The 27,242-nt window shown below is 38.6% G+C and overlaps 1 protein-coding gene across 6 annotated transcripts in view; it reads left to right on the top strand.

Moving 5' to 3' along the window:
* The window catches only part of CDKL5 (cyclin dependent kinase like 5), a 132,029-nt gene that overhangs the window by 67,892 nt on the left and 36,895 nt on the right, over positions 1-27,242 (top strand). For all 6 annotated transcript variants that reach the window (XM_083850627.1, XM_083850625.1, XM_083850624.1 and 3 more), the window contains exons 4-8: positions 8,238-8,283; positions 11,340-11,476; positions 14,426-14,546; positions 15,720-15,779; positions 21,040-21,130. In XM_083850627.1, the coding sequence (XP_083706753.1) occupies positions 8,238-8,283; positions 11,340-11,476; positions 14,426-14,546; positions 15,720-15,779; positions 21,040-21,130 (455 nt within the window). The remainder of the gene's footprint in view (positions 1-8,237; positions 8,284-11,339; positions 11,477-14,425; positions 14,547-15,719; positions 15,780-21,039; positions 21,131-27,242) is intronic.

Raw genomic sequence — 27,242 nt, 5'->3', positions numbered from 1 at the left:
ACATCACCGAGCAGTCTGCTCCCTCCCTCCCCAGTAGGATGAGGGGAGGGAATTGAAAAATGTAAAATGTGAGAACTCGTGGGCTGTGATAAAGACAGTTTAATGGGAAAGAAAGAAGGGGGGGAAGAAAAAAGTGGTGCCAACACAATTACTCACCACCAGCCAAATGATGCCCAGCCAGTCACCAAGTAATTGCAGCTCACCCCTAGCCAACTCCTCCCAGTTCTATAGCTGAGCATGGCACCCTATGGTATGGGACATCCCTGTGGCCAGTTTGGGTCAGCTGTCCTGGCTGTGTCCCCTCCCAGCTTCTTTTGCATCCCAGCCTGCTTGCTTGCAAGGCAGTGAGAAGCTGAAACATCCTTGGCTTAGTGTAAGCACTGCTCTGCAGCAGCTAAAACATTGGTGTGTTATCACCAGTACATGCATTACAAATCCAAAACATAGCACCATACCAGCTACTTTGAGAAAAGCTGGCTACCAGCCACAACCGGGACACCTGTGCATACTTAAGATGAATATGGGACTTCATTTTCTTTTTGTATGCTCCCACAGGTAGTAGATGTGGAAACTTGACATGATTAAGATAGAAATTCGGGTATGCGTGTGTGCACCAGTACAAGTGTCTAACTCCCGCTGTAGCGAATGGATATCTCATCAAGGAATAGAGAGTTCAATTTGTGCTACTAAGGGAGATGAAAGGTATACCTAGATACCTAGGAAATCTTAAATGCTGATGTTTAGGGTTACAGGATCTTGTCTGGAGTGACTCTTCAGCTCTGCTGATTCTAGTAGAAGTTTGAACACCTAGCTCGCATGCACATATCTGAATTCAGATGTCTTAATCTGAAACTGGATTCTGCCTGAACAGTTTCAGCCTAAGAAACCTGCTTGACAAGTCTGTCTTGGTTCACAGTAGGTGTATTTTTTACAGGTTAAAAGAAAAATGCTTGTCCAGCTGTTGATAAGAATAGCCTTAATGTCTGGCCAAATACTTAAAATGTGAAAGTGCCAGATAAAAAATGTTTGGCAGAAGAAAATAGGCTGTATCACTTGCACAAGTAAAGATCTCAGAATTAAAGCTTGAACTGTGCTAAGTAAACTTCAGAAGTTTAGCCAATCACACTGTTTTGATGCTCAAAGTTGAAAAAATAAAACTAAAGAGTCAGATAAGACTTCGATATTGATGTTTGTTTCAAAAAACTTTCCAATAAGTTTACCTACTCTTGAGTTATCAGGTGCTCAAGAAAGGTTAGGCACAGTACTAGAAACAAAGAATTAAGAAAATAGTGTAATTAAATCCATCCTGCTGGTCTCTGCATTTATGGCAGCAGCAGTATCTAAAGAAAGCCATAAAGAGAGTACAGCTTGTTTTCCTGTTGTTTTTTTTCCCCCTACTTCATTATCACTTGTATTCCAAGTATTAAGATAACGTTATAAAAAGTAATTAAATACACTTGTAGTTACCCAACACAGTATTATGCTATTTATAAATAGCTTTATTTTTATTACCCATTTTTTTCACAATTTCCAGACTTCTCAGGAAAAAAAATCAAGTAGAACTGGAAGAAGATTGGGATTTGAAACTTAAATGACTACTGATTTTTTCAGTATCGGAGAAACTTTACAGCTACTTACTGAATTTGGGTTCTGTTTTACATCTATGGTTGGGATTAAACAATGCTGTCAAATTGTAAAATGATAGGCATTAGTGCTTCTGTAGTGCTACAGTAGGACAAAATGAAGCCCAGATTATTTTGAAACAAAAACTGCTGCAATAATATTGGTTTACCATGAAAAGAAAAAATAGCTGCATTTATAGTATTTAAAAGCTGCTTTTTTCTTCCAGATCCTTTTCATTATACTGTTGTACAGATTCTTTGGGAATACATACTTATTTTCTTGCTTGGAGAAATGTGAATAAATATGAAAACCATTTGGAAGAATAAAAGTTTCAGTGCTAACCACTATCATCAGCATAGTAGTTAGCAGAAAACACTTCCTTCAATGTTCTTTTCAGGGTAATAGTTGAGGGCTGTGGGACTGCTTAAATTTTAACATGATAACCTCGGGTTCAAGAAATTGATAATTCCCACTGGTTATGAAAACCCAGCATTCAGCATAATGCAGAACAAGAGCAGGGAGAATTTGCACAGGGCTGGCATCAGTTGAGAGAGCGCTCGGCGCCCCAGGCTTCCCTTGGAGTCTGGGGAAGGGGGGTCCGTCATTTCTGCACCATGTCTTTAGTCCTGCTCTCTGTGCACCTCTCCTGATCTTAGATGAAAGCTGGAGGGACTAGGCTGCAAGGCTGAGATTAGTCTTTGTAACTTGGTGGGAAGCAGAGGGGGGAAGAAAGCATGAATTGGTAGCTTTCAAGTTGTTGAAGAATATCAAATGCGTACGTTGTAACGTGCCCGTCTCAGGATTCAGGTGTGCCTCCTACTAAGTGCTCAAAGCAGAGTCAGCTACAGCAGGCTGCTCGTGATCCCACCGGGGTGGATTCCGAGGATATTTGGAGTATATCAAGGATATTTGAAATGTCTCTAGGGATGGGGATGTTGGGGATGGATGAAGGTGCCTTCCAGCCCCACCTCCCTGCGGGCCTATGGCCGAGCTTCGCTCTGGAGAGCCTCTGCCCCCACCAGAGGTGGGCCCATTCATCCCCCTCCAGCTGGTGCCAGCTCTCCCTGCAGGCCCCACTGTGTGAGCCTGTGGATGCAGGGGGGCCGCTCCTTCGGCGTACACATTCCTCTTACGCTTGGGTGAAAAATAATGGCAGTTCATGATTCTCTTAAATGCATTGCAGGCGTTTACTCACGGCATTTACTCGTTCAAACTGACAACACAGTTGTTTTAAGTGCTTATGAAAAACATAGGTAAAGAAATCAAAAGAAACTGTTTCAATATGCTTGCATTTAAAAGTCTCTTTCCATCGCTGTACACACTTAAAGTTTGCTGACAAACCACTACCTAAAGGTTTCGGCCTTTCTTTTTATGCTTCCTCCCTCCGTGGAATAGCTGAGCTTTTATGCCTGGTCCTACTTCGAAATTTTCTAGTTGGTCCAGACTGGTTTAAGCGTTCCCGGCTCCTCATATTGTTCTTCTTTATCTAGGAGATGGTGTGGCCATCTTCTTTAAAATGGGCATGTTAAGTATATAAATCCTTGTTTTATTAAAAGTCTTCTCCTGCACTTAGATGGTTAGCAAATAACACTTCGCTTTCATGAGACATAAAATGGATTTGTGCTGATTCATTCTAGACGCTTCTTTTCAAGTAAACTCTCACATGTACGTGTTGGAGAAATTCTAATCAATTTTCCAGTAAGTAAAGGCATTCTGAAAGCTCAGACGTACTGTTCTTCATTATTTACCAGGGGATCTGTTTCTTCCTTAAACAAGGAAAAAAAAAAAAGACTTTTTGGATTAGGAAGTAATTCAATGCTAAGAGTGATATTTCATAGATAAACCTTTTTTTTTTGGTTGCTTTTTAAACTGAAAAATAGGAGAATCACATTTTTTCAAGTGAGAAATGTTCAGATAAAAACTGAGAAACACTTCTCAAGAGAAATTCCCGAAGTCTTTTAGGTATCCAAGAATACATAGTACTGTCATTGTGCTTAAAAGTGCCTTTAAAAAAAAAATAAATAAAAAATTGAATTTATTATTTTGCACGTCTCTTTAACTTACAAAGAATATTCTAAGATAGTCACCAAGATTTTAAAAGTAATATCTGCAAAATTGCCAGCACCTGATATTAGAAGTCTCGAGAAGACAGGATGCTGTCTTCTGCTCTGATAGTACTGTCTAGAGGTAGCGGTGTTTTAAGGCAGAATTCAAATGAAGTCAGAGCAGTGTCTGGAAGATGTCCTCAGGACCTAATTTAGGTGCAGTCAGTGATGCCTGTTACATCTCAAAGCTTGCATTATGGGTAGCTTGGCAAAAGCTTAAAAATGTTTGTAATGACGAATGTGACATTTATGATAAATCAATCAGTACTGATGAAGATGCTAATATTTTGTGTACTGGTTTGGAGAGTAACTTGAAAAAATGTTTTTGCTGGGTTTTTGAAGCTTCATTTTAAGCAACTCTTTAACAAAAATAAACACGTTATTCTCTTGTATGATGGGCTTCTGTTTGCTTCTCTGGTGATTATTTAGTATGCTGTGGTTTTCGCTGAAATCAAGATTATTGAAAGTTCTATCTTAAGCACTTAAATGTTGAAGATTATCATGCTTATGCAAGTTAAAGAAAAATGGTACTACTTTGTTCAGAAAAGGCATCGGCTGTGGAATGCATTTGGCTGTGGCTTTTTTTTTTTTTCCCCTTTCCTGGACATTCATTGAAGTCTCAAACATTGAATCAGCGAGTAAGTTTTTCTACCTAGACAGTACGTTGACTGAACATGAGAATTTTCCATGCCAGGAGCTGGATACTGAGCTATAGTCTAAGGAAGGTATGCACAAGCAGGCTGAATGTTGTATTAACTGCACTCTTCTGTCCGTGCTTCAAAAAAGTCTTGAAAAAAGGGGGGAAAAAACACTTTTGAAAAGCAAAAAAGGTATTTTTAGAGAATTACAGTTTTGCTTTGGAGAATTTCAACTTGACGTGTTTTTGAGGAGCAGAGAGCCATATCCATAAAAGAGATGAGATTTCCAAAACAACTTTAAAGTAAAGGGTTAATTTCCAAAGTATTAGTTTGATCTGTAAAGATCAGATTCCTACAGAAGCCTGAGTTTTCGCCGTTGAATTCCCTCATTGGTCAAAGTTCTGCTTTTCTCTGTATGCCTGATTCTGTCGGTCTTCTCAGGGGTTAGCAATGTGGCATCTGTTTGCTTTGTTGCTAGTGTCTGTCACTTGCTTGAAACTTCACGTAGGGCCTGTACCATTTGACAGCTCCATCATGTGTCTCCTAATCCAGTAAACATACTCTTACCACCATACTATATATCTGCAGAATCGTTCCATATACAAAATGTATTCTGTTTTTTCAATCTCATTCTTAGTTTGTGTAAGTGACAATATGTACATTTGTGGATCAACAACTATGCATTAGTTTGTTGCATAGTATACATATGTTGCTTATCTGCAGTATCATACAATGTATGGAGATAGAGTTCTTACTGCTTTCCTCCCCCCAGGAGGGATATTGCATGTATAGCTGACAAAGCTCACAATTTTTGAAACTGTCTTTTTAAAACCTGAATTTCTCTGTAAAATTCTGATGAAATTTGACATCCAGTTCAGAATTACTTGTGGTGATGGTAAATGGAGAAACAGGCAAACAGGATGTTTCGGATGCATTCTTCCTTTGGAAATTAGTTTAAACTGATCAGTGAGGAGCTACTATTGTTTATATTACCTCATATAAATTATTTAATTGGTTTAGAGCACTCAACCAGGAAATGGGAAACCTGCACTGAGCCTCAATTCTCTGTTCTGCCTGACAGCACTCCCAAACCCTGCTATTTTGGAGACATTTCAAGTCTTGGGGAAGTAAAAGAAGTTTTGACAAGCAGGTGCATCACATTAAAAAAAAAAACCACAACAACTATGTACAGTAATCAGATGGTCCATTTTAACTTTGTCGTGACTGCTTCATCAGTAACTGATTCCTAGAGAATACCACTTAGATACGATGGGATTCTCCAATAATCCTAGACAAGAATGTCCCAGCTTAAGAAGGAACAGGATGTTACTAGAGTAGCTCCTCAAAGTGCCTATTATCTAGTCTCATTTTGTTCTTATTTCACTTCAAGTTATTTAAATATAATACTCATTTTTTTTTCTGGTTGTTTTTTAAGATAGGATATTTAATTTACAGGAAATCCAATGCAAAAGGAATTAATGTTATATATAAATTCTTGATTACTTCATTATGACAATATTAATTAGTTGTATGGAATAATACAATTGTTAAGGCTTTTCAAATGAAAATTTCTTCAACATTTTAGTATTTTGAACTGTCTGAATGACTTTTTTTCCAAATATGTTGCTAATGTGTCCAAAGTAATCACATTCGCTATATATGTCAGGGTCAGCAGAATAGTGGCACAGAACCACATGGACTATATTTTTTTTGAATGGTGCAGAACTATTGTCTGTGTGAGGCAACAACTTCTAGTTCCTACATTTCTTTCAGTTGACTTAGCCATTACTTTGAGAATGAAAATACAGCATTTTAATGGCTGCCAAAACATCTACAAATCTTTATTTTCCTTCAAGTGAAATAGGAATACAATGGTAGTGGATGAATTTGGCTCATCTGCAAAGTGGTGTATGCACACTGTCTAAACATCTTACAGTCAGTAGAGTCTTTTGAGGGCAATTACAGTGCTCCTTTTCTGAACAGCCTTTCAGAGGCTTAATGAGCCAAAGTACCCAATGTTAGATACCAGAAGTCAAACGAGTTAAATACGCTCACCCTCTTAGCAGTGTTCTTTCATAGTGCTCCTAACTACTACTGTTATTATTATAGTTGGAGTTAATAAATATAACAATACTGTAACTTTGTGGTTACAATAGTCCATTCAGTTTAGTTTAGACGATTCGGTTTGTAAGCTTCCTGAAGCAAAAATACATGGGAACAGCATTTGACGTAAAAGCTATAGACAAGCCTTTCAGAATCATTCCAAACCTGAAATGCATATTACTGCCTCAGTTCTGACGTTCATTTCTTTTCTGTTCTGTAAGTTGGTTGAGTGATGTGTAGTTCTTGGACCTTTGTAGTATCTCAGCTGAATTTCTGTAATGGCCTTCAGATTAGACCAGCATGTATGAAAGAGATTTTGGTAGCAAAAGGGCGATGCATGTCTTCTCTAAGAGCTAGTAGCATCTGCTGAACTAACCTTCTTCAATGTGAAGTACATGTAGTTTGGTCACTTAAATCAATACACAACACAGTACTTCCCAGTTTTTCTGATAGATGTTACGAGCGATGGTCAAAGGATCATTTTCTCAACATGCAAATTATGCATATGTATTATAACCTTATGTTTGTTTAGGACAAACCACAGAGTTCTCTGCCTGGTAAAGTTTACTCTATTTTTTAATACTTCCCAACCATCAGCTAAAATATGAATATGCAACCTTATTGTTTTGGGGTTTTTGTTTGTTTATTTAAATTTGCAGTGGTATTGATTTTCATCTAGAGACCCTGTTCAGTATCTACAATAGTCTTTCCAGGTGTTTTTATTTTAAATGGCATCAGGTGTTTTACAGGTTCATATGCTGCAACAATTTGAAGTTAAAAATGGAATAGATATTTGTGTTGTTCAGTAACCAGTTATGCACATGTCATCAGATGTTCTAGAAAGGCTTAACTTCTTCATTGCTGTTCTCCAATACAGCCTCTGTATGCTTTTAATAGTGGGATATTGTTATATTTTTGAAAACTGTGAAGTTTGGAAAAGGTGTGTAAGGTAGATCTAGCTTCTCAAATAACTCTGGTAGCCTACTGCCTACCTGCTCACATCCCCATATGCTGTGGCCTTAAATCTTCTTCCCCATCATCTTACTTAAAATTTGGGTGCTGCACCATCATATGAACAGATGTGATCATTTGGCCAGATGCAGTCATGTTCACATGAGAAGTGTCTCTGTTGAAGACAAAAAATGTGACCTACGATAACGTTTGGTGAGAACAGAGAATTACTAGAGGACAATTTTTTTTTTTGAAAGTATGGAGAATTTATTTTCCCAAAATCACATTCTCTGCAGATATGTGAAATTTGGAACCCAAAAGCTTTTGGCATCCTAATATTGGATTCAGGTTACTTCAGGTCTCGTTGTAAGCCTTAGTCATGTCCTCATATATTACTTTCACTTCGGTTCACAAGGACAAGCACACACACTCATACTTCGGTCAGATAAAAGATTGTTTGACTTTCAGAATAATTAAGCACCAAGAATCACAGGAAGAACCACTGAAAATGTAATTGATATCTGGTACAAGGTATTTAAAGATTGATTTTGGATATTTAACTTTATTTTTCATGCTGGGGTACCTAATTGTGATGTCTGCTTACATGGATTTTTGTATTGCATTTAGCCTGATCGCTGAGATATTTACCGAGTTTTTATTCATTTTGGCTGGCATTGTCAAATTTCTCTGGATGCTTTTTTATTCTTTTTTCCTCTGATGCTTGGGGAGCAGGATGAAACCAACAGAAAAAAAAAAAAGAAAAAGAAAAACGATAACAGATCTTGCTCGTTTCACTTTGTTCACTTTTGCTTTACAGGAGACACATGAAATTGTGGCAATCAAGAAATTCAAAGACAGTGAAGGTAACCTTTTCTGCTGTGTAATCTTTCATGTCAATAATTACACTGTTAATATCTCTCCAGTTCAAATAAGAAGTCTAATATAGCAAGACATGATTTAAAACGATCATGATTTATTAGCTCCGTGAATATTCAAGGCAATTGATCCTTTATACCTGCCTAGGGACTGTATTATACACTCTAACTAGAGAACTTTGAGCAATCTGGTCTGGTGGGAGGTGTCCCAGCCCATGGCAGGGGGTTGCAATTAGATGGTCTTTAAGGTCCCTTCCAACCCAAACCATTCTTTGATTCTAACTACCTTTCTTTCTTTCTACCTTTCTTTGGTGCATCTGTCTTAATATTGCTCAGATTGTGGTGCCACACCTGGCAGTATGACCTTGGAGAGCAGGGGTGATCAGAAAATGGCAAAAACTTGCCTTGTAGCACTGGCTTGTGGAGTCTTTGAACTTTATCAACCCTCATTCAGGGAGGGGATCTTAAACATTAGGGGGACTTGAAGGGATAAGCAGAGGAGACGGAGAGGTGACTTAGAAGCACTGTGGTGCATGGAGGAGCTGGGGAGCTCTAAGGGGCCCATGGGAACTGGGTGAGGAGGCAGCAGTTCTGCTCTGCTCTCCTCTTCGTTCTCCATGGGGGAACTTGCTCCTTGTCCCCTTTCGCAGCGGCCTGTCTGTACTCTGCAGCGTTGCTGAGTTTGCTGAGAAGGAGAAAGAGCTGACTCCTGCAAGGCTTACTGTTGCTGGCAAAGTGGATGGCAGAAGGGAGGATGCATGGGCATTACTGCCAGTGCTGCACACGCCTGTTCCTCACCCAGGACTAGTAAAACCAGAGATCTGCACAAAACAGGACTGGCTTTTTGGCCTGCACATGTTCACAACGGTGAAGCCCAGTATGCTGTCATAGGCAAAACTGGCAATCAGCTGTTGAGAGCAGCTGTCTACCTTGCACACATCAAAAGTTAGCCCTAATCCCTTATGGCCTAGCACAAACAGAAAGAGAAGCTGAGTGTGAAGTAATAAAAGGAGTAATCCCAGTCGGAGGTGATGTAGCTATAATCAGCCGTGCACCAAGGCTTTAGCTGAAAGCTCAACAGTCTAATAATGTAGTTTAAAGAAATAGCAGTCATTTTATTTTAGCAAACTTCCATTTTTGGTATTGTTATGGAATTGTGGATGGCCATGGAGGTGTGGTTGGTTACAAGGACTGTAATTTTCAAAGTCAGTTAGACACAGCAAATTCAGATTTGTGTCTGTCATTTCCTGCAATACAAACTCTCACAGTGCGGGTAATTTTGCCAGATGCTTGAAGGGTGTAGCTGATGAGTCTTCTGCTATTCAGAAATCTGTTTTAAATCCCCGTTAAAGAATGTAGATCGTTTAATTGTGGTGGCCATCTTGACCAGGTCATGAGATTACTTCAGAATCACATTTTGTACTTCATGTCAGCTGTTGAGTACACATCAAAGACAATGAATCTCAGTATTAAGCCCCAAACAGGATTATGATGTTAGACAGTACACCAAAAAAACGAAAACAAAAAATGCATCCTTGCCATTAGTTTTGTCTTTCCATGAGAATTACGTAATATCAGTTTACATTACTGATGACTGCTTTTCAGAGTTGTAGCTAGTTGTTTACAAGTTTCTGGAAATACGACAGAAGTTCTTTTGATAGATTTGATTCAGGCCATTTCACATCTGTCTTTTTAATATGGTGGTTCATTACAAATCTGAATGTACTGTAATTGTTTCTATTGCCATCTTTGTTTCACTGAATTTTTGCTGTTTGACATTTGCATGCTAAATGAGCTGGAAAGAGTGTGTCTAGTTTTAGAAGAAATTATGTAATCGGGCTGACGCAAGCCAACACTGAGCACTCAGTTTCAAAATGAAATGATTTAGATGGGTTTAAATTATATATATTTTTAATCAAAACATTTGTGGTGATAATATTTTCCTTTCTTCTCATGCTACTCTTAAATATTTTTTCTGTCTTCTGATGATGATTGTGTGCATTCACATGACCTGTGCTTTTTTCTCTCTGCTACAGACCTGTTTTTGATTTTTGCTTGCTTGGAAAAGCAGTTTCTCTTCCTTTTCTGTTATTTCTGTGTCTTTGTGGTACGTGACCTGCCAGTGGGATTTAGTTTTGATTTCATGCAGTCATATACCCTTCAATATTCCTCTGTTGTGGATAACAGTACTAAGAGATTAAGAATCTGTCTTCTACATGTGCATGGGCAAATTCGCTGAATTAATAGATTTTAATATACTCCATTTTATTTGATGGTTCATTGGTACTATCCTCTGGAACCCAGCCAGTTCAGAGTCACTAAACTCAGTAAAGTGCTTATTCGTCAATAAGCGCTATACAAAGCTTTAGTAAAACACTGTTGTTTTTTTTTAAACAACCTTCAGACAACAAAACTGTCAAAACGATAGTTGAGTATCTTGACTTAGAATCACAGATTCAAGGCTTCATTTAATCAGTATTTGCTTTACTGCCCTGTGTGGCCACTACATTGATCTGCTTTTCTGAATTTCATTTAAAAGCCTTATGTGGAAACTTCAAGGACTTACCAATCTGTGCTTCTGCCTTAATTTGTCATGTTTTTTTGAGAATAAAATTACTTTAGAATCAAATAGATCTTTGTTGTTCAAAAACCAAAAATGTTTGCATTCTAGTGTTTCTGGTGAGAACGTAACTTTGTCAGTGTTTTGTGCATGTGATAATTATATGTGGGGTGGAGGATGTTTGTATCAGATAAAAATGCAAATTATTGCATCTTATGAAGCATCTTTCCTGCCACTGGAAGCCACGATGGTAATGAAGGGAAGACTGTGAAGGTTACCTAATGAGAGCACAGCCATCAGCTACCTCTCTTTCAGTGCAGAACCAGCCAGGTAGCAGAGAGAGCCCACAGTGGAAAATAGGCCTTTTTCTCTGTAGTATCCAGAAACAGAGATTTTAATCAGGGATTCAAAATAAAGATTGATAACACTTCTTACTGATTTTTTAAATAATTTTTACTCTGTCACTTTTACTTCTGCACTCTAGAAAATGAAGAAGTCAAAGAAACCACTTTACGAGAGCTTAAAATGCTTCGCACTTTGAAACAGGAGAACATAGTGGAGCTGAAGGAAGCCTTCAGAAGAAGAGGAAAATTATACCTAGTATTTGAATATGTGGAAAAAGTGAGTTGAGTTTATACTATCCTTGCCACACTTAAATCATCAGCTTAATGGAAAAGTCTTTAAAATTATTTACACATTTAAAAATGAAACCATTATAATCTATGAAGAGGAACAGCAGAAAAACTAATATAATATGAATTGTATTCACCTTTACTGTGATAAAAATGGCATTGATAACTTTATTATTGTTTTTACATCATGTGTTGGTCTTTTAAAAAAAAAATTCTTCCATACATGAACAAACATGTTCAAATTTTGTACACTGGAATACATATAATTTGAAGAAAATTTTCCATCCAAATACTTCATTTTTAATTGTAAAGTAGATTAGCTACCATATGTTATGCGTGTAATGAATTTTTGACATAATCTTTCAGAACAAGATCATAGATTTTTGACCTTAAAATCTGTTGCAGCTTTCTCGATCCCTGCCTGATAAAAAATAGGATTTTTGTTTGTATGTTTCTCCAACAAGTCCACTATCAACAGTTGCTTAGAGGTATTTGGCGAAGATCACTGTCATTATTTCCAATCCTGACCTCATTTGAAACAATTCCAAAACCTTCTTAGATTGGCCTACTATTGCCAAATATCCTGCCCTGTTTCTAGGGAGAAACAACCTAGAAGAGATTGGTTCTCCGTTATTTTTTGCAACCTCTGCGGTGATGGTAGACCTTACCTCTGTATCCCAACCATTTAGTATTTCTTCATGGAAATAATCAGATGGTATTTGGATACAGTAAAACTAAATGCAAGCTTAAATATATTTATATATATATATGTAGCTTTCATGAGATACTGTTCCCTTGATTGAAATTTTCATTTAATGAAAATTTCCTACCAATCCCTGCCAATGTGATGTTGCAGTACAGCTAGGTGCTAGTCCTTTTCAGTCAGTTCCTTCCTGTGTAAAGGTGCCCCTCCCTAAATACTGACTCGTCTACCTCAGTTTACAATTTACTAGGTGGTATAACTTCATTGCATAATGTGAGGTGACCTGTTTTAGGCCACGGCTTGGCAGAAGTCATTTTTGTTTTTCACCAGGTTAGCAGCTCCTAATGTGGTGGATCTTAGCCGTAATGTTTGAAGCTTGACTTTTTTCACCCATATTCCTTGTGATTGTTCCAGATTTGTGTAATGTCTTTGATCACACACCAAGCAGAACATATATTTAATTTTCTTTTATAGTTGAATTAGCTAAGCTCACCCTAGTAGTGGGTTGGAAGACCAGCATCAATAAAAGACATTAAATTTCTCTAACAAGAGCGTATTTCAAAAAACGTTAAAGATAGACATTATGTGTCTAATGCCATTTTTGTTCTGAAATTGTTTTTATATGAATGACCATCTTTAGTTCCAGTTAAACTTCGCTTTCCATGACTGTTTCACGTTTTCAGATGTGTTGAGTAGTTTCCACTGGTTCTTATAGATGTCTATAAAACCAATCTAAAGACCAGGATGATTTCTGTATTTTCAAATGAGAAAGAGTAGAAGGAATTAAATAAAACATGGTACAATACGCTAATATTTGTTTTAAATGGTGATGAACAGCATGTGTTCTTTAGGGAATCTTAGCACTGCAATACTCAAATCCAGATTACTTAAATTCACATTTAGTGTAATCTTCTTTATCCATTACCCTTAGTTAATGTCTTCATATAGGATTATGTCTTGCTGTGTTGATGTTACTATTTTCATTCATACTTCTAACGCTAACTTTTTGATGTAACTTGTCCAGAACTATAGGCCTCTGTGTGGACAAGAATCTGACAAATTAATACGGCTCCTTAACAGAAAATTCCTTTTCTGAGCTCTGAAGTGTTGCACTCAGCACATAAGTTTCAGTATTTTTTTCACAGACTGTAAAATTCAGAATTGTTTTCAAATATTAATAAAGTCTCTCACTTGTTTTCTATTTGTGTTTATTAAAATATATTACAAGGGAAACCTCACATTTTCTTATACAGCTAAAGAAAATGTTTATCAAAGTTAAGGTAAACTTATTTTAATTGAAAAATCTGTACAAATGCTCAAATTCATAATAAAATGAGTTGTGTAAGGCAATATAGCCAAAATACTTATTTCCATTTCAGTTTTCATTAAATAATAGTCTATTCTGTCCTCAAGTGGGCTGCTGATGCCCATTATTCATTCAACTAAGATTTAGAGTACAAATTCCATTGTACGTCTAATTGTACAAAATCGGAGACATTTGCTAATATAATGGAAATCTGAATGTCATTTTTCAAAGAGGAAACTTACTATTATAAACAGTTTAATTTTGCATTGGTATATCTGTAAAATAGTTAATATGGGCATAGTTACTGTAATGCAAAGATATCTAGGGTCAATATAGCTGATAAATAACTGTAGGATATTTTATAGGTTACTGTTTATGCCCCTGTGAGGCATTTTTGTGTTATCTCATTTGCATTAGCGATATTGTGTTGCTTTAGGTTGCTTTTATCTGCCCATTCACATACAGACATGGTTTGTGATTAATCATAGTTCTGCTATGTGAAAGCAATAGAACTAGCTTATTAATTAAAAAAAAAAAAAAGTATGTTAAAGTGTAGTAGGATATTTAGAAAATGCTCTGTTTTACTAATTTTTCATACAGCCACAGTGACTTGGTATTTCTATTTAAGCAACTTTCTGTATGTAAATGACTATTTAAAAGCTTTAGGATAATTGGTTTGATGACAGCTTTTTAAAGACTTGCAGTACATTTGTGGTTCACCTTTAAGGTTTATTGTCTTCACAAATGCTTTCTCTAGAATGAAAACAGCTTATCTGTGCTTATCATTAGAATACACTCCCTGAGTGTTAAACTATTATTTTTTTCATAGTCAGAGTCAGTGGCTTATGTTGTTTTCAGAAGGCTGAAAATGAGTTGTGTTCTAGCTACTACAATATAACTTTTTGAAATAATGTCTTTTAAACATTTAGAATATGCTTGAATTGCTAGAAGAAATGCCAAATGGAGTTCCACCAGAAAAAGTGAAAAGCTATATCTACCAGCTAATTAAAGCAATTCATTGGTGTCATAAGAATGATATTGTTCATAGAGGTAAGTGTGTAGCTCTCCACATGGAAATAAGCCCGACTGAAATTTACTTTGTACCAAGAAAGAGATTATAGGTTGAAGTAATTTGCATTTAACATAAACATAAGCAATTGCTTTATGTAAACAACAGAGAGAAAATCTCTAAATTTGGCTGAGTCTTAAGCCTGCCACCTGACTTCATATTGCTTCAAAACTAAGTTCATCTACGTAAAAAGCTTGCTGTCCAGTATCTTTGGTGTACGAGTAAAGGTTATATTAAATGCACAATGAAGTAAAACTGAAGTACAAACATTGCCAAAGGAAAAGGAATTTTTAAACATTTCCTGGCACTCAGTCATTTCACTTCTGAATCCGATAATAGAATAGTAGTAGAAAATTAACCCAGAACTTAAAGCTTAATCCCCTGTGCTTTACTTCTGCTTAAGGCAGTTCCTCCCAGCTCCTATGACTTAGGCTATGTATATTTACTTTCTCTCCTAAACTTCAAGCACTTGCAGTCCATATTTTGATGTGCGACAGTGTCTAGCTTTATGTAGTTTATTTAATTCATTTGTGTTTTGCTTTGTGGCTTTGAAAGAACAACTTTTCTTTCTAATTAATGTTTCCAATAAATTACAGTTCTCATACAATTTACTTATTGTATTTGAGACAGATCAAAATGTAGGCAAAATTCTGAAATATTTTGTAAAATACAGTTTGAACAAGTATAACATACACAGATACTACAATATGTAGATAGGAATAAGGAACAGCCTTAAAACTAGAGAACACACTTTTTTCTAAAGAAATGGCAAGAAGTGCTCAATAAGGGTATCATAACTGAAAATGTTGAGCACGACACACCACAGCTTACTGATTAACTGGGTAATTCAATGACATTTTTGGTATTATTTCATAATATGCAATATTCTACATGATATTTTGCTCTCCAGGAATATCTGTAAGCAGCTTTTACCTTCCAATGTTTTGTTGGGAAACACTTTAAAAGACTTCACATGTCAGAAAGTTATTTCAGCATGTTCACAGATAGAATTGCTTTAGCTTGTAATGCTTTGTTTATGATTGCAGGAATATCTCAAAATACATTATTATTAAATAATATTGTTGGCAAAGTTCAAAATTAGGAGAAATTAACAGCTGTCTTTTCTTTTTTTTCTTTGTTATTTGATGCTCTAGATATCAAACCAGAGAATCTCTTAATAAGTCACAATGATGTTCTGAAGTTGTGTGACTTTGGTAAGTTCAATAGATAGGTTTCTTATTACCTTTTTAAGGAAAATCTCTTGCAGTGGATTTTTTTGCCTTACTGTTTAAAACCCTTTTAGTGGTCATTACTTACTCAGATTTGTGGCTGTTACTTAAATTTGAAAGATCTATGGGCTTAATTTGCATACTTTGGAAATACTGTTACCATATCAGTGGAAATACTGCAGTTGTCTCTGCCTGTATTTGACAGGGTTTTTACTAGCACTGGTACGGGCACTCAAGAAAGAACAGCACAGATGATAAACTGATTAGAAGGCTAGCAAAATTATAGATTCATCTGGCCTGCATATTAAAAGAAAAGATGGTTCTTGTTCTTTAAAGGCAAAATATATTTTTATATACTTTTTAAACCATTGGCTTTCATGGCCTGTTAGGTGTATAGTTACAGATCAGTTTTTATACTTGTATTAATCAAAGAATCATATATCAACATATGATTAATGGCTGAATGGCTGAAGGATAGAGTCAGAGTGGTACAGGCACTGTTAACTTTCATATTTCCTGACTTATCAATACCTGTTTAATGTCAGCTTTAAGTCTTTGAAGAATCAGCACCCAACTACAAGACAAACTTTGCCCATGTGAGTAATCCCCAGAAGACAGCAGGGTGGCATATACACTGTTCCAACAATCTCTATTTTTATTCTAAATGCTACATAAACACAGAATAAAATATTGTTCCCTCTAAAAAGCTTACAGTTTGGCTTGGTGAAATAAAATTCAATTCCATGCTGCTACCCAAGGGCACTTTTCATGAGAGCACGTTGAAAGCTGTCATTTCAAACCTCTGCAATTTTGAATGAAAAGAGGAACCACTGAAAAAAAATAAATAAATTGCAGTAGGTTTTTAGGAACACAGAAAAAGCATTTGTCTTTGCAGTGCTGCTTATTTCTTTCAATCCTAAGGGTATTTTTGCCTAAGCGTTCAGCACCAGCAAGCGTTCCAGGAAAAGCTTTAGAATATTTGGTCCACGTGAGTTCTTTGAACTGAGGGTATCTGACAGCATGCAGTGGTGCTGTTGGCGGTGCCTGCAGTGCCTTGGCCCTCTTTCTGGCCAGGGACCTAACACCTGCCCCTACGCGGCCACCATCTCCTGACAGCTTAGGCCCTTAGAGTCCCCCAGGGTTGCCGGTGCTGTGGTGGGCGGCAGGGGTTGGCAGTGTGCCCGTTGCCCCCCAGGCTTCAGCTTTGGGTGGGTCGGGGACCCATTTGCTGCCTCACGCACAGCTCTGCAAACAGTCAGCAGACAGCGCCTGCCTCTTGACCAGTGTGTGCTCCAGTCAGGACTAACGGTGTCGTCAGCAGGAGCAGCCCGTGGTGGTGCTCCCATCCTCCCTCCATCTTCGTCCTCCAGAGAGCGAGGTTTACCACTAGAGCTGGCACGTGCCTTCAGCTGAGCGCCCCTTGTGCACCAGAACGTGTGTCAGCAGCCTTTGTGCTTTGCACTGAAGGAAAGTAGAAAGCCAAAAAAGCTGTACAATCATGTTTTGGACAGCAGTTTTCTCACCAGATAGAGAAGATGTGAATTCTGTCAGTGGAGATGTTCTGCATTGTCCATAGGCTTGCTCATGTCATACCCTCGAGGCAGATTCTCCTTCTGCTGTTGGAAAAGAAATGCAACCCAGAAGTCCTTCTGGTGCTCAGCAGAGCCCTGAGGAAGAAAATTGGAAGAACGTCTGTTGTTATTGTTCACATGGATTAGTCTGAATTTGCTATAGTTTTGGAGTCAATTTCAAATTCCAAGCAATACTTACAATTTGGGATCGATTTTAATTTTTTAGCCATGTTGCTAAGTGATGTTCCTGTTAGTAGCTTAAGTTATTACTGTAAAAATAATCTGTCAGAGATATTAACCACAAGAGTGTTTCTTGCATATGTACAGATTGGGATATAAGAATTTGCCCTATAACATGATTTAACATATGTTACCTGCCTACCTAACTTCATTTCTTGGAACACAAGTACTTGTCAAGTACAGTGCCACATTCCTCATGTGACAGCAACAAACGCAAGTAAAAGGTCTGTGCATCAATCCCAACGCAGACATTGCAGTAATTGGGTATTCTGGAATAGCCCAGTGGACAAAACACTTTGAGTAGGAAAAAAAAAAAAAAAAACACATAATTTTTTAACAAGATAGTTCTTCATAATCCTTGTGCCATGTTCTGTACGTACCGTACCAGAAAAAATGGGGTTGAATGTGGTGCTTGCCTGGACACATGTTGTGTGGGTGTCATTTCTGCCAATAGAAATGGGAAAGAGAACAGCACAAAATGCCGATTACAGCAGATGCATCTGACTTGGTAGAAATTGGTAGGCATTCTGTTTAGTATGATTGCTGTTTCAACACCAGGGCTTCAGAATTACTTGCTTTAAAAATCTCTTGATTTCTGTATGATACATGAGCACAGAAATCATGCAACAGGGCTGGAAAAGACCTCAAGAAATTCTCTAGTTCTTCCACCTACTCAAAGAAATGATTAAGCCTGTTTGTGTCATTCCTGACAGGTTTTGCTTAGCTTATTCTTGAAGATCTCAGTAATGCATGTTCCTTAGTGTTCCTAGGCACCTATTTAAGTCCTTGCATGTCATTAGGAGGTTGGACTTAGATAATCTTTGAAGGTCTCTTCCAACTGAATTAATCTATTCCTTTAATGTTAGAATTCTTTACTTTAATTTACATGTGCCTTACTTCTCTGTAAGAAACTGCCAATCTTATGAACTCCTTTTTCCCTCACACCTTTTACCTTGACATCTACCCTCCTCTCCTATGAGTTGTTTAAAGTCCTTTCTTGAAATCTCGTTTTTATTTTCGTTGTTTGCCTTCCTTGCATTGGTATACAAGCTCTGTTGCTTTCATAGCTGCTCTCACCCAAATCACTTTCCATGTTCATGTTCTAATCTATTTCTTCTTGCTGTTTAGAATTTGGTCAAGTCTTCTGCCTAATTACCTTCTCTTATGTTTTGTGTCAAAAATTGTACCCAATACCTCAGCACAGTTTGGAGGTAGGGTCGGTAAGCTAGCTCTGCCACAACAGAAAAGTAGCAGTTGTTCTGTTAGAAAGGTTTTATGCTTTCTTGAACTATCAATTTTGTCCATCATTTTTCATCATGGTGACATAGTCAGAGCAGCAGTGTATCCATAAAGTGGTTTCTTACACACCTGACAATATATAGATGCTACTGAAGATGACACTGACTTGTTGATGCTCTGGTGCACCTGGGCTGGTGGGCTGATGCTGTACACCACTACACGGGATGCTGCGATGTGATCATTTGTATCATGTGGCCCCTTTATTTTTCTCCCCTCATTCAGGCTGGGGCTTCCCAGTTTCGGCTGTTCCATTTCTTCAGGATGGCTCTTGGTTATTTTCCCTCTCGTGTTTAAAAGCACAAATGGAAGATTTTTCACTGACCAGATTAATCAGATGGGTCATGTAATTTGAAACAGAAACAGGGCTGCCTAAGCAGTTCTAAATATAGCAATGTTTAGAAATTTACCCAAAAGTTAAGTTAGTTTTAAGTAATTAAAAAAAAAAAAATCCTTTCAAGTTTTCTTCTAGCAGCATCAGTAACGATCAACAGAACTGTGGGAACATATGAGAATTATTTTTATTTTGGGATGACTTTGAAATATCTTTTCGTCATTGTAAATGCCTTTCCATTTACTAACTTTTGAAGGGAGAGGTATCTTAGAATTAACAGCTGTGACCTATGTCAAAAACAAATACATTGTTTTCTCTAACCACTACTCCAATAATAGTCTTTGCACCCAAACCTTTACTCCAATTTGGAGTAAATTAGTGTAACCATAGGGAGCAGTGGGGCTGGAGTCCTTCACTAATGCTGCCAAGTGAGATACACTTTCAGAATACTAAAAATAAATCAATAAATAAATGACAGCCTTACAAGCATAGTTGTGTGGGAAAATCACTTTTGGCAGCTTCTGCATAAGAACTCAGGAATAAAGAAAAATGACTTGCATTTAAGTAGCACTTATTGATTCTGAAAATGAAATTATGCTTTATACCTCTGCAAGACTTTGTACTTTTTATTCTTTCTTCATCGCTCATGCAATAATGGAAGGACTCCTAGTGGTTTCACTGAAGTGAGTTTTCGACCAAGTTTAGTGCTACATCCTAGTAAGGAAGCATTTTGAAAATGTTGCTTCTGTATTTCAGCCCCAAAAATTTGATCCAGTTTGAGGTCAATTTCAACAGCAGAGACTTGCTGTTGAGATCTGTCTGAACTCTTACCTTATTATTAATTACTTGTTGGAAAAACAGTAAGATGCTTGATACTTTACCAAAAACAGTGCTATCAGCTGCCCTAGAGTACTTCTACATGAAGAATCTAGTAATGTCGTTACTGTGCTGCTCAGCTCACTTTTTATAAATGGAGAAGAACGAAAACAAAATTCAACTTATTCCTACATCTGGATTTTTCAGTATATGCACTCTTGTCACTGTTGATCTTGTTAATTGTTATACCTTAAGACAGAAGTTGAGTTTTGATAGAATTGCAAATAAGTTGACAGTTTTTTGGTTCTTAATAGAATGATGTGGAGGAGGAAGTTAATTTGGACTTGGTTTTTGATCCTAATCCACTGAGAGCCTTGTTATCAATATAATGCTAAAGCAGATGGGAAGCTCACACTTGTGGAGTGACGTAAATGCAGAAATAATGTCATTTTGCTGATCTTTGGTAGAGTCCTGCCTTATGTAGTTTGGGAGAGATTGCCCCATTTTTTGCCAAGAATAACATAGCTGCTTGACCACATGAGAAAATGGAATGCAGTGAGACTGTAGTAGTTAAGATCAATGACTAATGTGTCTACTTGTCACGCATATGGTAAGTTTCTGCTGTTATGAATGCTCTTCTGCAAACAGTATTTCACAGTGAAATTTAGTGGCTCAATAACATGCATGGCATACTGACAAGTAACTTTTACCAGTCTGTTCCATTATGGTGAAGTACCAAACATAATGGCAAAACACCATAGATTTCTGAGGACAGTACACAAGTAAAGTAGTCATTAAAGCAGACATTCTGCCTTTCAGTGTTGTATCAATAAAAGGTTGTGTTTCAGTAGATGAGCAGTCCCTGGAGACATTCTGCGCTAAACAATTTACTTCTGTTTAAATAGATGTGACCTCTTACCTCCAAAATCATTGGGGGTATGCATATTTACTTAAAATAGAATACAATCTTTTGCACTTGTTTCGACAGGCTTTGCTCGTAACCTCTCTGAAGGAAGCAATGCTAACTATACAGAATATGTGGCTACCAGATGGTACCGCTCACCTGAACTGTTGCTTGGGTAAGTACAGTTTGTAGAGCAACCATGATAAGTCTTGGCTGATTCTATGCATTTTGTCAAGCACCTTTTATAAAATTTGCCAGTGGAGAACTGTAGTTGATTTAAAGGGAAGATTTCTAAAGACTGCCACATTTTCATTTATGCTTGTTGGTTGGCATGAGTCATTGACATGTTCACCTGTCTTGAACTGAATAGTATTTAACTGACTAAAAGATGAAGCTGAATTGTCACAAACCTACTTCAGATGCTCCTCCCCTTGATGTTCCGTTCAAAAGATGTTTCTATGGTAGTCTTGTATTCTGAAGTGTTCATTTTGTTAGCCTCATGTTGGACATTGCATAGTATTGGCAGTGCAGCTTTCACCATGGTACACTCCTAGTTCTCTTTATCCTTTAGGTCGAAACTATGGTTTGGCTTTCATTCCCAGTTGCTCTTTACCAGCACTGCTGAAATGGTAAGAGGAAGGGTACTAGCTTCTTAACTTTTTATAAGTACCACCTCTTAAAAGCACGGGAACGGGCAATTTGAAAGTTTTCAAAGTGAAGCAGGCAAAGTAGAGGGCTGGCCTGGATGAGTAGGGATCATCTTCTAGAGCTTAGGTGGAAAAGGAAAATGTATGGATGCTGGAAACAAAGTCTGGTGACATGGGAGGACTACAAAGATGCTGTTTCCCGTTGTAGGGACATAAGGCGTGGCCAGAGCTCAATTAAAGTTGATGCTGGCCAAGGGCTGTGGGGGCCAATAAAAAGGGCTTTTTTTAAAATACATTAGCAACAAAAGGAGGACCAGAGAGAACACTGGTCTGTTACTTGATGAGGATGTTCACCTTACAAATAGGACTGTAGATGAAGCAGAGACATTTAATACCTTCTTCTCTGTCTTTAACACTAGTGATGGGCCCTGGGACTCCCAGATCCCTGAGTTGGAGGACCATGACTGCAGGAACAATAAACTCCCAGCCAACTACAAACTTGTGCAGGATTTGTTGCTTCAGCTGGATGCACAAAAGTCTATGGGGCCTGATGGGATTCATCCCAGGGTACTCAGAGAGCTGGTTGCTGTCATCATGAGACCTCTCCCAATTATTTTTCAGCGGTTTTGGGAATCTGGAGAGGTCCCAGTCGACTGGAAGCTGGCAAATGTTGTCCCAGTTTTCAAGAAGGGCAAGAAAGAAGACCCTGGTAATTATAGGCCTGTCAGTCTCACTTCAGTGCCTGGTAAAATTATGGAGAAGATTTTTCTGGGAGTTTTTGAAAAACACTTGAAAGATAATGCAGTCATTGGTCATAGCCAACACAGAGGGGAAAGTCCTGTTTAACATAATTTCCTTTTATGACAAGATTACTTACCTAGCTGACCAAGGGAAACCAGTTGATGGAATCTTTTTGGATTTCAGCAAAGCTTTCTGTACTGCTGCTTGCAGTATCCCTTACAAAATGTCCAACATGCAGCTAGAAAAATACGTAATGCAGTGTGTGAACAACTGGCTGACAGGCTAGGCTCGGGGGTTATAGTGAATACGATTACATTAGGCTGGCAGTCAGTCACTAGTGGGGTTCCGCAGGGCTTCATTTTAGAGACATTTCTCTTGAATGTTTTTGCAAATGATCTGTATTCAGGACTCAAATGCATACTAAGTAAGTTTGCAGATTACACAAAAATAAGAGGAGCTGTTGACTCTCTCGAGAGTAGAGAGGCCTTGCAGAGAGAGCTTGACAGACTAGAGGGCTGGGCAATCACCAGCCACATGGAATCTAATGAGCAAGTGCTTGAGTCTGCATCTGTGATGGGACAACCCTGTCTGTACGGACATAGTGGGGAACAAGAGGCTGGGGAGCGGCCTTGTGAAATGGGAGACGGGGGTTCTGGTTGACAGCAAGTTGAATACGAACCAACAGTGTGCCCTGGCAGCCAGAAGGGCCAACCGTACTCTGGAGACATCAGGGACAGCACTGATAGCCCATCAAGGGAAGGGGATTGTCCCACTCTGCTCTGCTGGTGTGGCCGCACCTCAAGTACTGTGTGCGGTTTTGGGCACCACAGTGTAAGAAAGGCATTAAACTATCAAAGTGCCTCCGGAGGAGGGACACAAAGATGGTGAAGGGTCTAGAGGGGAAGATATATGAGGAGCAGCTCAAGTCACTTGGTTGTCATCCTGGTGTTGGATGTGAAGGTTTCCCATCCGCGGTGTGACTCAGCGGATGAGCGCAGAGGCTTTCCAGCCATCCTCACCCAGCCGTCTGCTTCCCCTGAGCTCTCCTTCCACGTATCCCACTCCCACGGAGGCCACAGCAACCCCAGGGCTCAGCCGGCTGGGGCATGGCCCACAGGCTTCTTCCCTGTCCAAAGAAACTCCCAGGAGAGGACTCATCTGCCCTGGGCACGTGTCAGCATTTCAGGTTTTCCACACCACCCCTCAGTTTTGTCAAGATTCTTAGGTCTGGCACAGTATAAAAAGGACAGAAAACTATCAGAGAGTGTCCAAAGGAAGGCTACAAAGATGGTGAAGGGTTGGAGGTGAGGACGTATGAGGAGCGGCTGAGGTCCCTTGGTTTGTTCAGCCCAGAGCAGAGCAGGCTGAGGGGAGGCCTCATGGCGGCCTGCAGCTCCCTCACGAGGGGAGCGGAGGGGCAGGCGCTGAGCTCTGCTCTCTGGGGACAGCCACAGGACCCCAGAGAACAGCCTAGAGCTGGGACAGGGGAGGGTCAGGCTGGGTGGTAGGAAAAGGATCTGCACCCAGAGGGTGGTCGGGCACTGGGACAGGCTCCCCAGGGAAGTGGTCATGGCACCGAGCCTGGTGGAGTTCAAGGAGTGTTTGGACAATGCCCTCAGATACAGGGTTTGATAAAAATCAATTCTTTTTTGTGATGCTGTGGGGATCCAGGAGTTGGACTCGATGATGCTTGTGGGTCTCTTCCATCTCAGGATGTTCTGTGATTCTGTGATTTTATAACTGGTCGGGAAGAATTTGTTGAAGGAGACTACATGAATCATTTTATTAAAGCATTGAGAAGTTAGTTTCATGTTGTTTGTGAAAGCAGTAGTTGCATGAGTAGCCTTATCTGGGCAGTTTAATTTCACTCTTTTATTAATTAATCTGTAAAATCTAATTAATCTGTAAAATTAACATTTTACTACTTCACAATGTTGAACAGATTTTCAGGTATTGCATGAACAAATTCAGAGGACCTAAAAGGGCAAAAGTAGTTGGAAATGTATTTCTTGTGGTCTTTCCATTGCTATCAAGTTTACGGTGTGTTTTTCTGTACTGCATGAACACTGATAAAATGCAATTCCTGAATGTATAACATATACATACAGGGATATTCTAGAAGTAAGGAATTGGCAGCCACAGGAGCAAACAAAAAAGTACTGGTCACTTAGATTCTTTAACCAAAATGTTGCATGCTGCTGAGAAACAGATCTTTGTTGGAAACTTTAGTTAGCACTGAACCAAAGAATAGACATTTCTTGAATATGTAAAGCATTGGATAATAAATATTCTTTCAATAAAGTCATGCCAGTATTCCCAGAGCTGTGCTAAGCTTAATCAAATTGGTATGCAGTTGTGTTGTTATATGCAGAACAGTATGTTAAAGTTGCCCTTAAAAACCTCAAAGCTCAGGTTTTCATATTTTGGAGAAGACAGATATAACTGAACTTCCAGCAAAGTGTGTGTGTGTACGTGTACACATACGACATACACATTCTCACAACTTGGAAAGAAAGCATCAATCATGGCCTTTTCACTTTTACAGCATTTCACACTTTGTCTATAGTCATAATTAAGATTTAAGAGGAAAGACATGAAAAACTTGACAGACATGGTATTAGTATGACCTGCAGTTTTCAAAACTATTTGATTAACAAAGGAAATTTATCAGGAATCATGTCTGTATGTAATTGGCTAAACTTGATTAGCTTGTAGAGGAAGGGGACGGAGGTATGTGTATTTAGTTCATATGACTTCAACTTTGCTGGCGTATGTTTTTAATGCCAAGTTTTTCTGGCTTAACGTGATGTCTTTTTCTTGGCAATCTTGTTCTTGTTTTGCAATCAGCTTATCCATCCTCCCACCCCCTGCACTTTACCAAATCTTTATAAACATCTAATACTGGAAAGTCTTCCCAGGATTATTAAATATTTATATTTCACCAAATTTATTTTTACTTTTTCAAGTTTTAATGTGTCCCAGAGAGGTTTCTCTTTTGTAATAAAGTTCAAGTACTTAAATTTCCTGAGGAAAGAAAATGCTGCCTAGTTACTCACAGAACATCCAAAATCTACTCACTTTGAAGAGCCTCAGGTAACTGTTAGTGGAGGGCTCTGTACTCCTTGATGACAAAACATTGCTAAAAGCTAGTGGATTTTAGCATACCATATTTCTAGATGATAATATGTTTTGGAGAGTCTAAGTTGTGCCGCAGTAGACTACAGTACTCCTGATTAGTAGTTTCATACAGGAGTTACTTCATTTATCCAGCCACCTCATTCTTGCATCGCTTGTCTGTTGTGATCTGGAAGGCTGATTCTGACAGTCAGTAGAAGAGGAGTCTTGAATCTGACTTTCCAAATGAAATAGTTGAAGTTTACTCTGCTGCTTCCATAAGAAATGAGTGTTTTCTGTTCGACTACGGAGCAAATAATGGAAACTTCCTAAATTGTGATTCAGGTTACTGCATTTGTGTTAGCATGGAAGGGTAATGGTCCCTGTCTCAAAGGAGTTTTAGCCCATTCCTCAGTTGTAACCCTAGCTGATTCTCCAAGGCCCTGGTCTACAGCAGCATAGCTTTTTCCAACTTCACGTCTCACGGTGGAGAAGCGTGCCTTTTAAAGGGTTACAAATTTAAAAAGTGCTTGTTTTTCTGTCGTAAAAAGGTCAGGTTTTTTAGTTAGACTCTCACAAACTGGTTTTCTAACAGATCCTCAGTTTGTCAGTGGTCATTTCATTGTCAGTGGTCTATTCCGATGGGGGCAAACTTTGAATTTGTGACGATTCCATTTGTCTGGGTACTGCAGTGTCTCATGTCAGATTCTGAAAGGCAAACAGTTCTTGAAATGTTGGTGTCCCATTTCAGCCTTCCTGGCTACCTTTAACTCCTGCAGTATGCATCTCAGTGGGCCTGTGATTTCACCTAGGCTATTGTCCAGCTAGAAAAGCTCTCTTGCCTTAACCTAACTAAATTATCTCAAGGGTTACAGCGTTCTCTGATCAAGTGCCCTCCCCATAAAGTGAAGTAACTAATCATGAGTGGTTGCAAGCAGGGAAAAGTCAGTTTTTTTCTTTAATCTAAGGGTACGCTCTCCGTAAACACCTTTATCCATCAGCATAAGGAAGGAATAAAGGGAATAGATTTAGGATAGGATTTATCAGCTGCAACTCCAGAAATAGGCAAGCCGGCTGTAACTTGAAAATATCCTGAAACAGAGGTTGAGTTGTTGGATTGCAAGCTTCAGAAAGAAGAGAATCAGTGAAGTATGTTTTCAGTTTAGTGTTTCTTCCTGTCTTTAATCTTGCTTATTCTTTTTATATGCTTTTTCTTTGACCTGCGAGGAATTCCCCCCGCCCCCCCATTCTGCCCAAAACCTTGACATCCAAAAAATTCTTGGAATAAGTTGAGTGTTTACAAAACAGTTTAAATCCGTTAAGCAAGAACTTGGGCATACAGAAAATGAGGTGCTTCAGAGCACTAAAAGCCAAAAGCATGTAACGCATTAGCTGTTGCGTGATTGAGATGGGCTGCTAAAGAAGCTGACCAAGGAACAGAACCTTAGAGGGAGAATCAGAAACCGTCCAAAAGGATTCTGCTTCTTCAGCATTCATTGCCTTTAGACTGCAGGTTGCAATAGTCCCCCACCCTCTCCTCCTCATACAAACATCCATTTTCTGTATTATGATTTTCTGCCCTGTGTATCTTAAAACCATCCACAAGTCTATCATTTTTCTTGACCATAGTATCTTTATTGCCTGTTCTTCCCTTAAATACCCTTGTATGTAGTCTCAAGAAGAGCTGCTCCAGCCTTTTCCAGTGTAATACGCACACCATTGAGCCTTGTTTCCAGCAAACTCCCTCCACCTCTTCATTGCTGACCTAGCTTCTTTTGTCAGTAG

The sequence above is a fragment of the Anser anser genome, assembly GCF_964211835.1.
Source record: "Anser anser genome assembly, chromosome: 1".
NCBI lineage: Eukaryota > Metazoa > Chordata > Aves > Anseriformes > Anatidae > Anser > Anser anser.
This window is presented reverse-complemented; position numbering and strand designations above follow the sequence as displayed.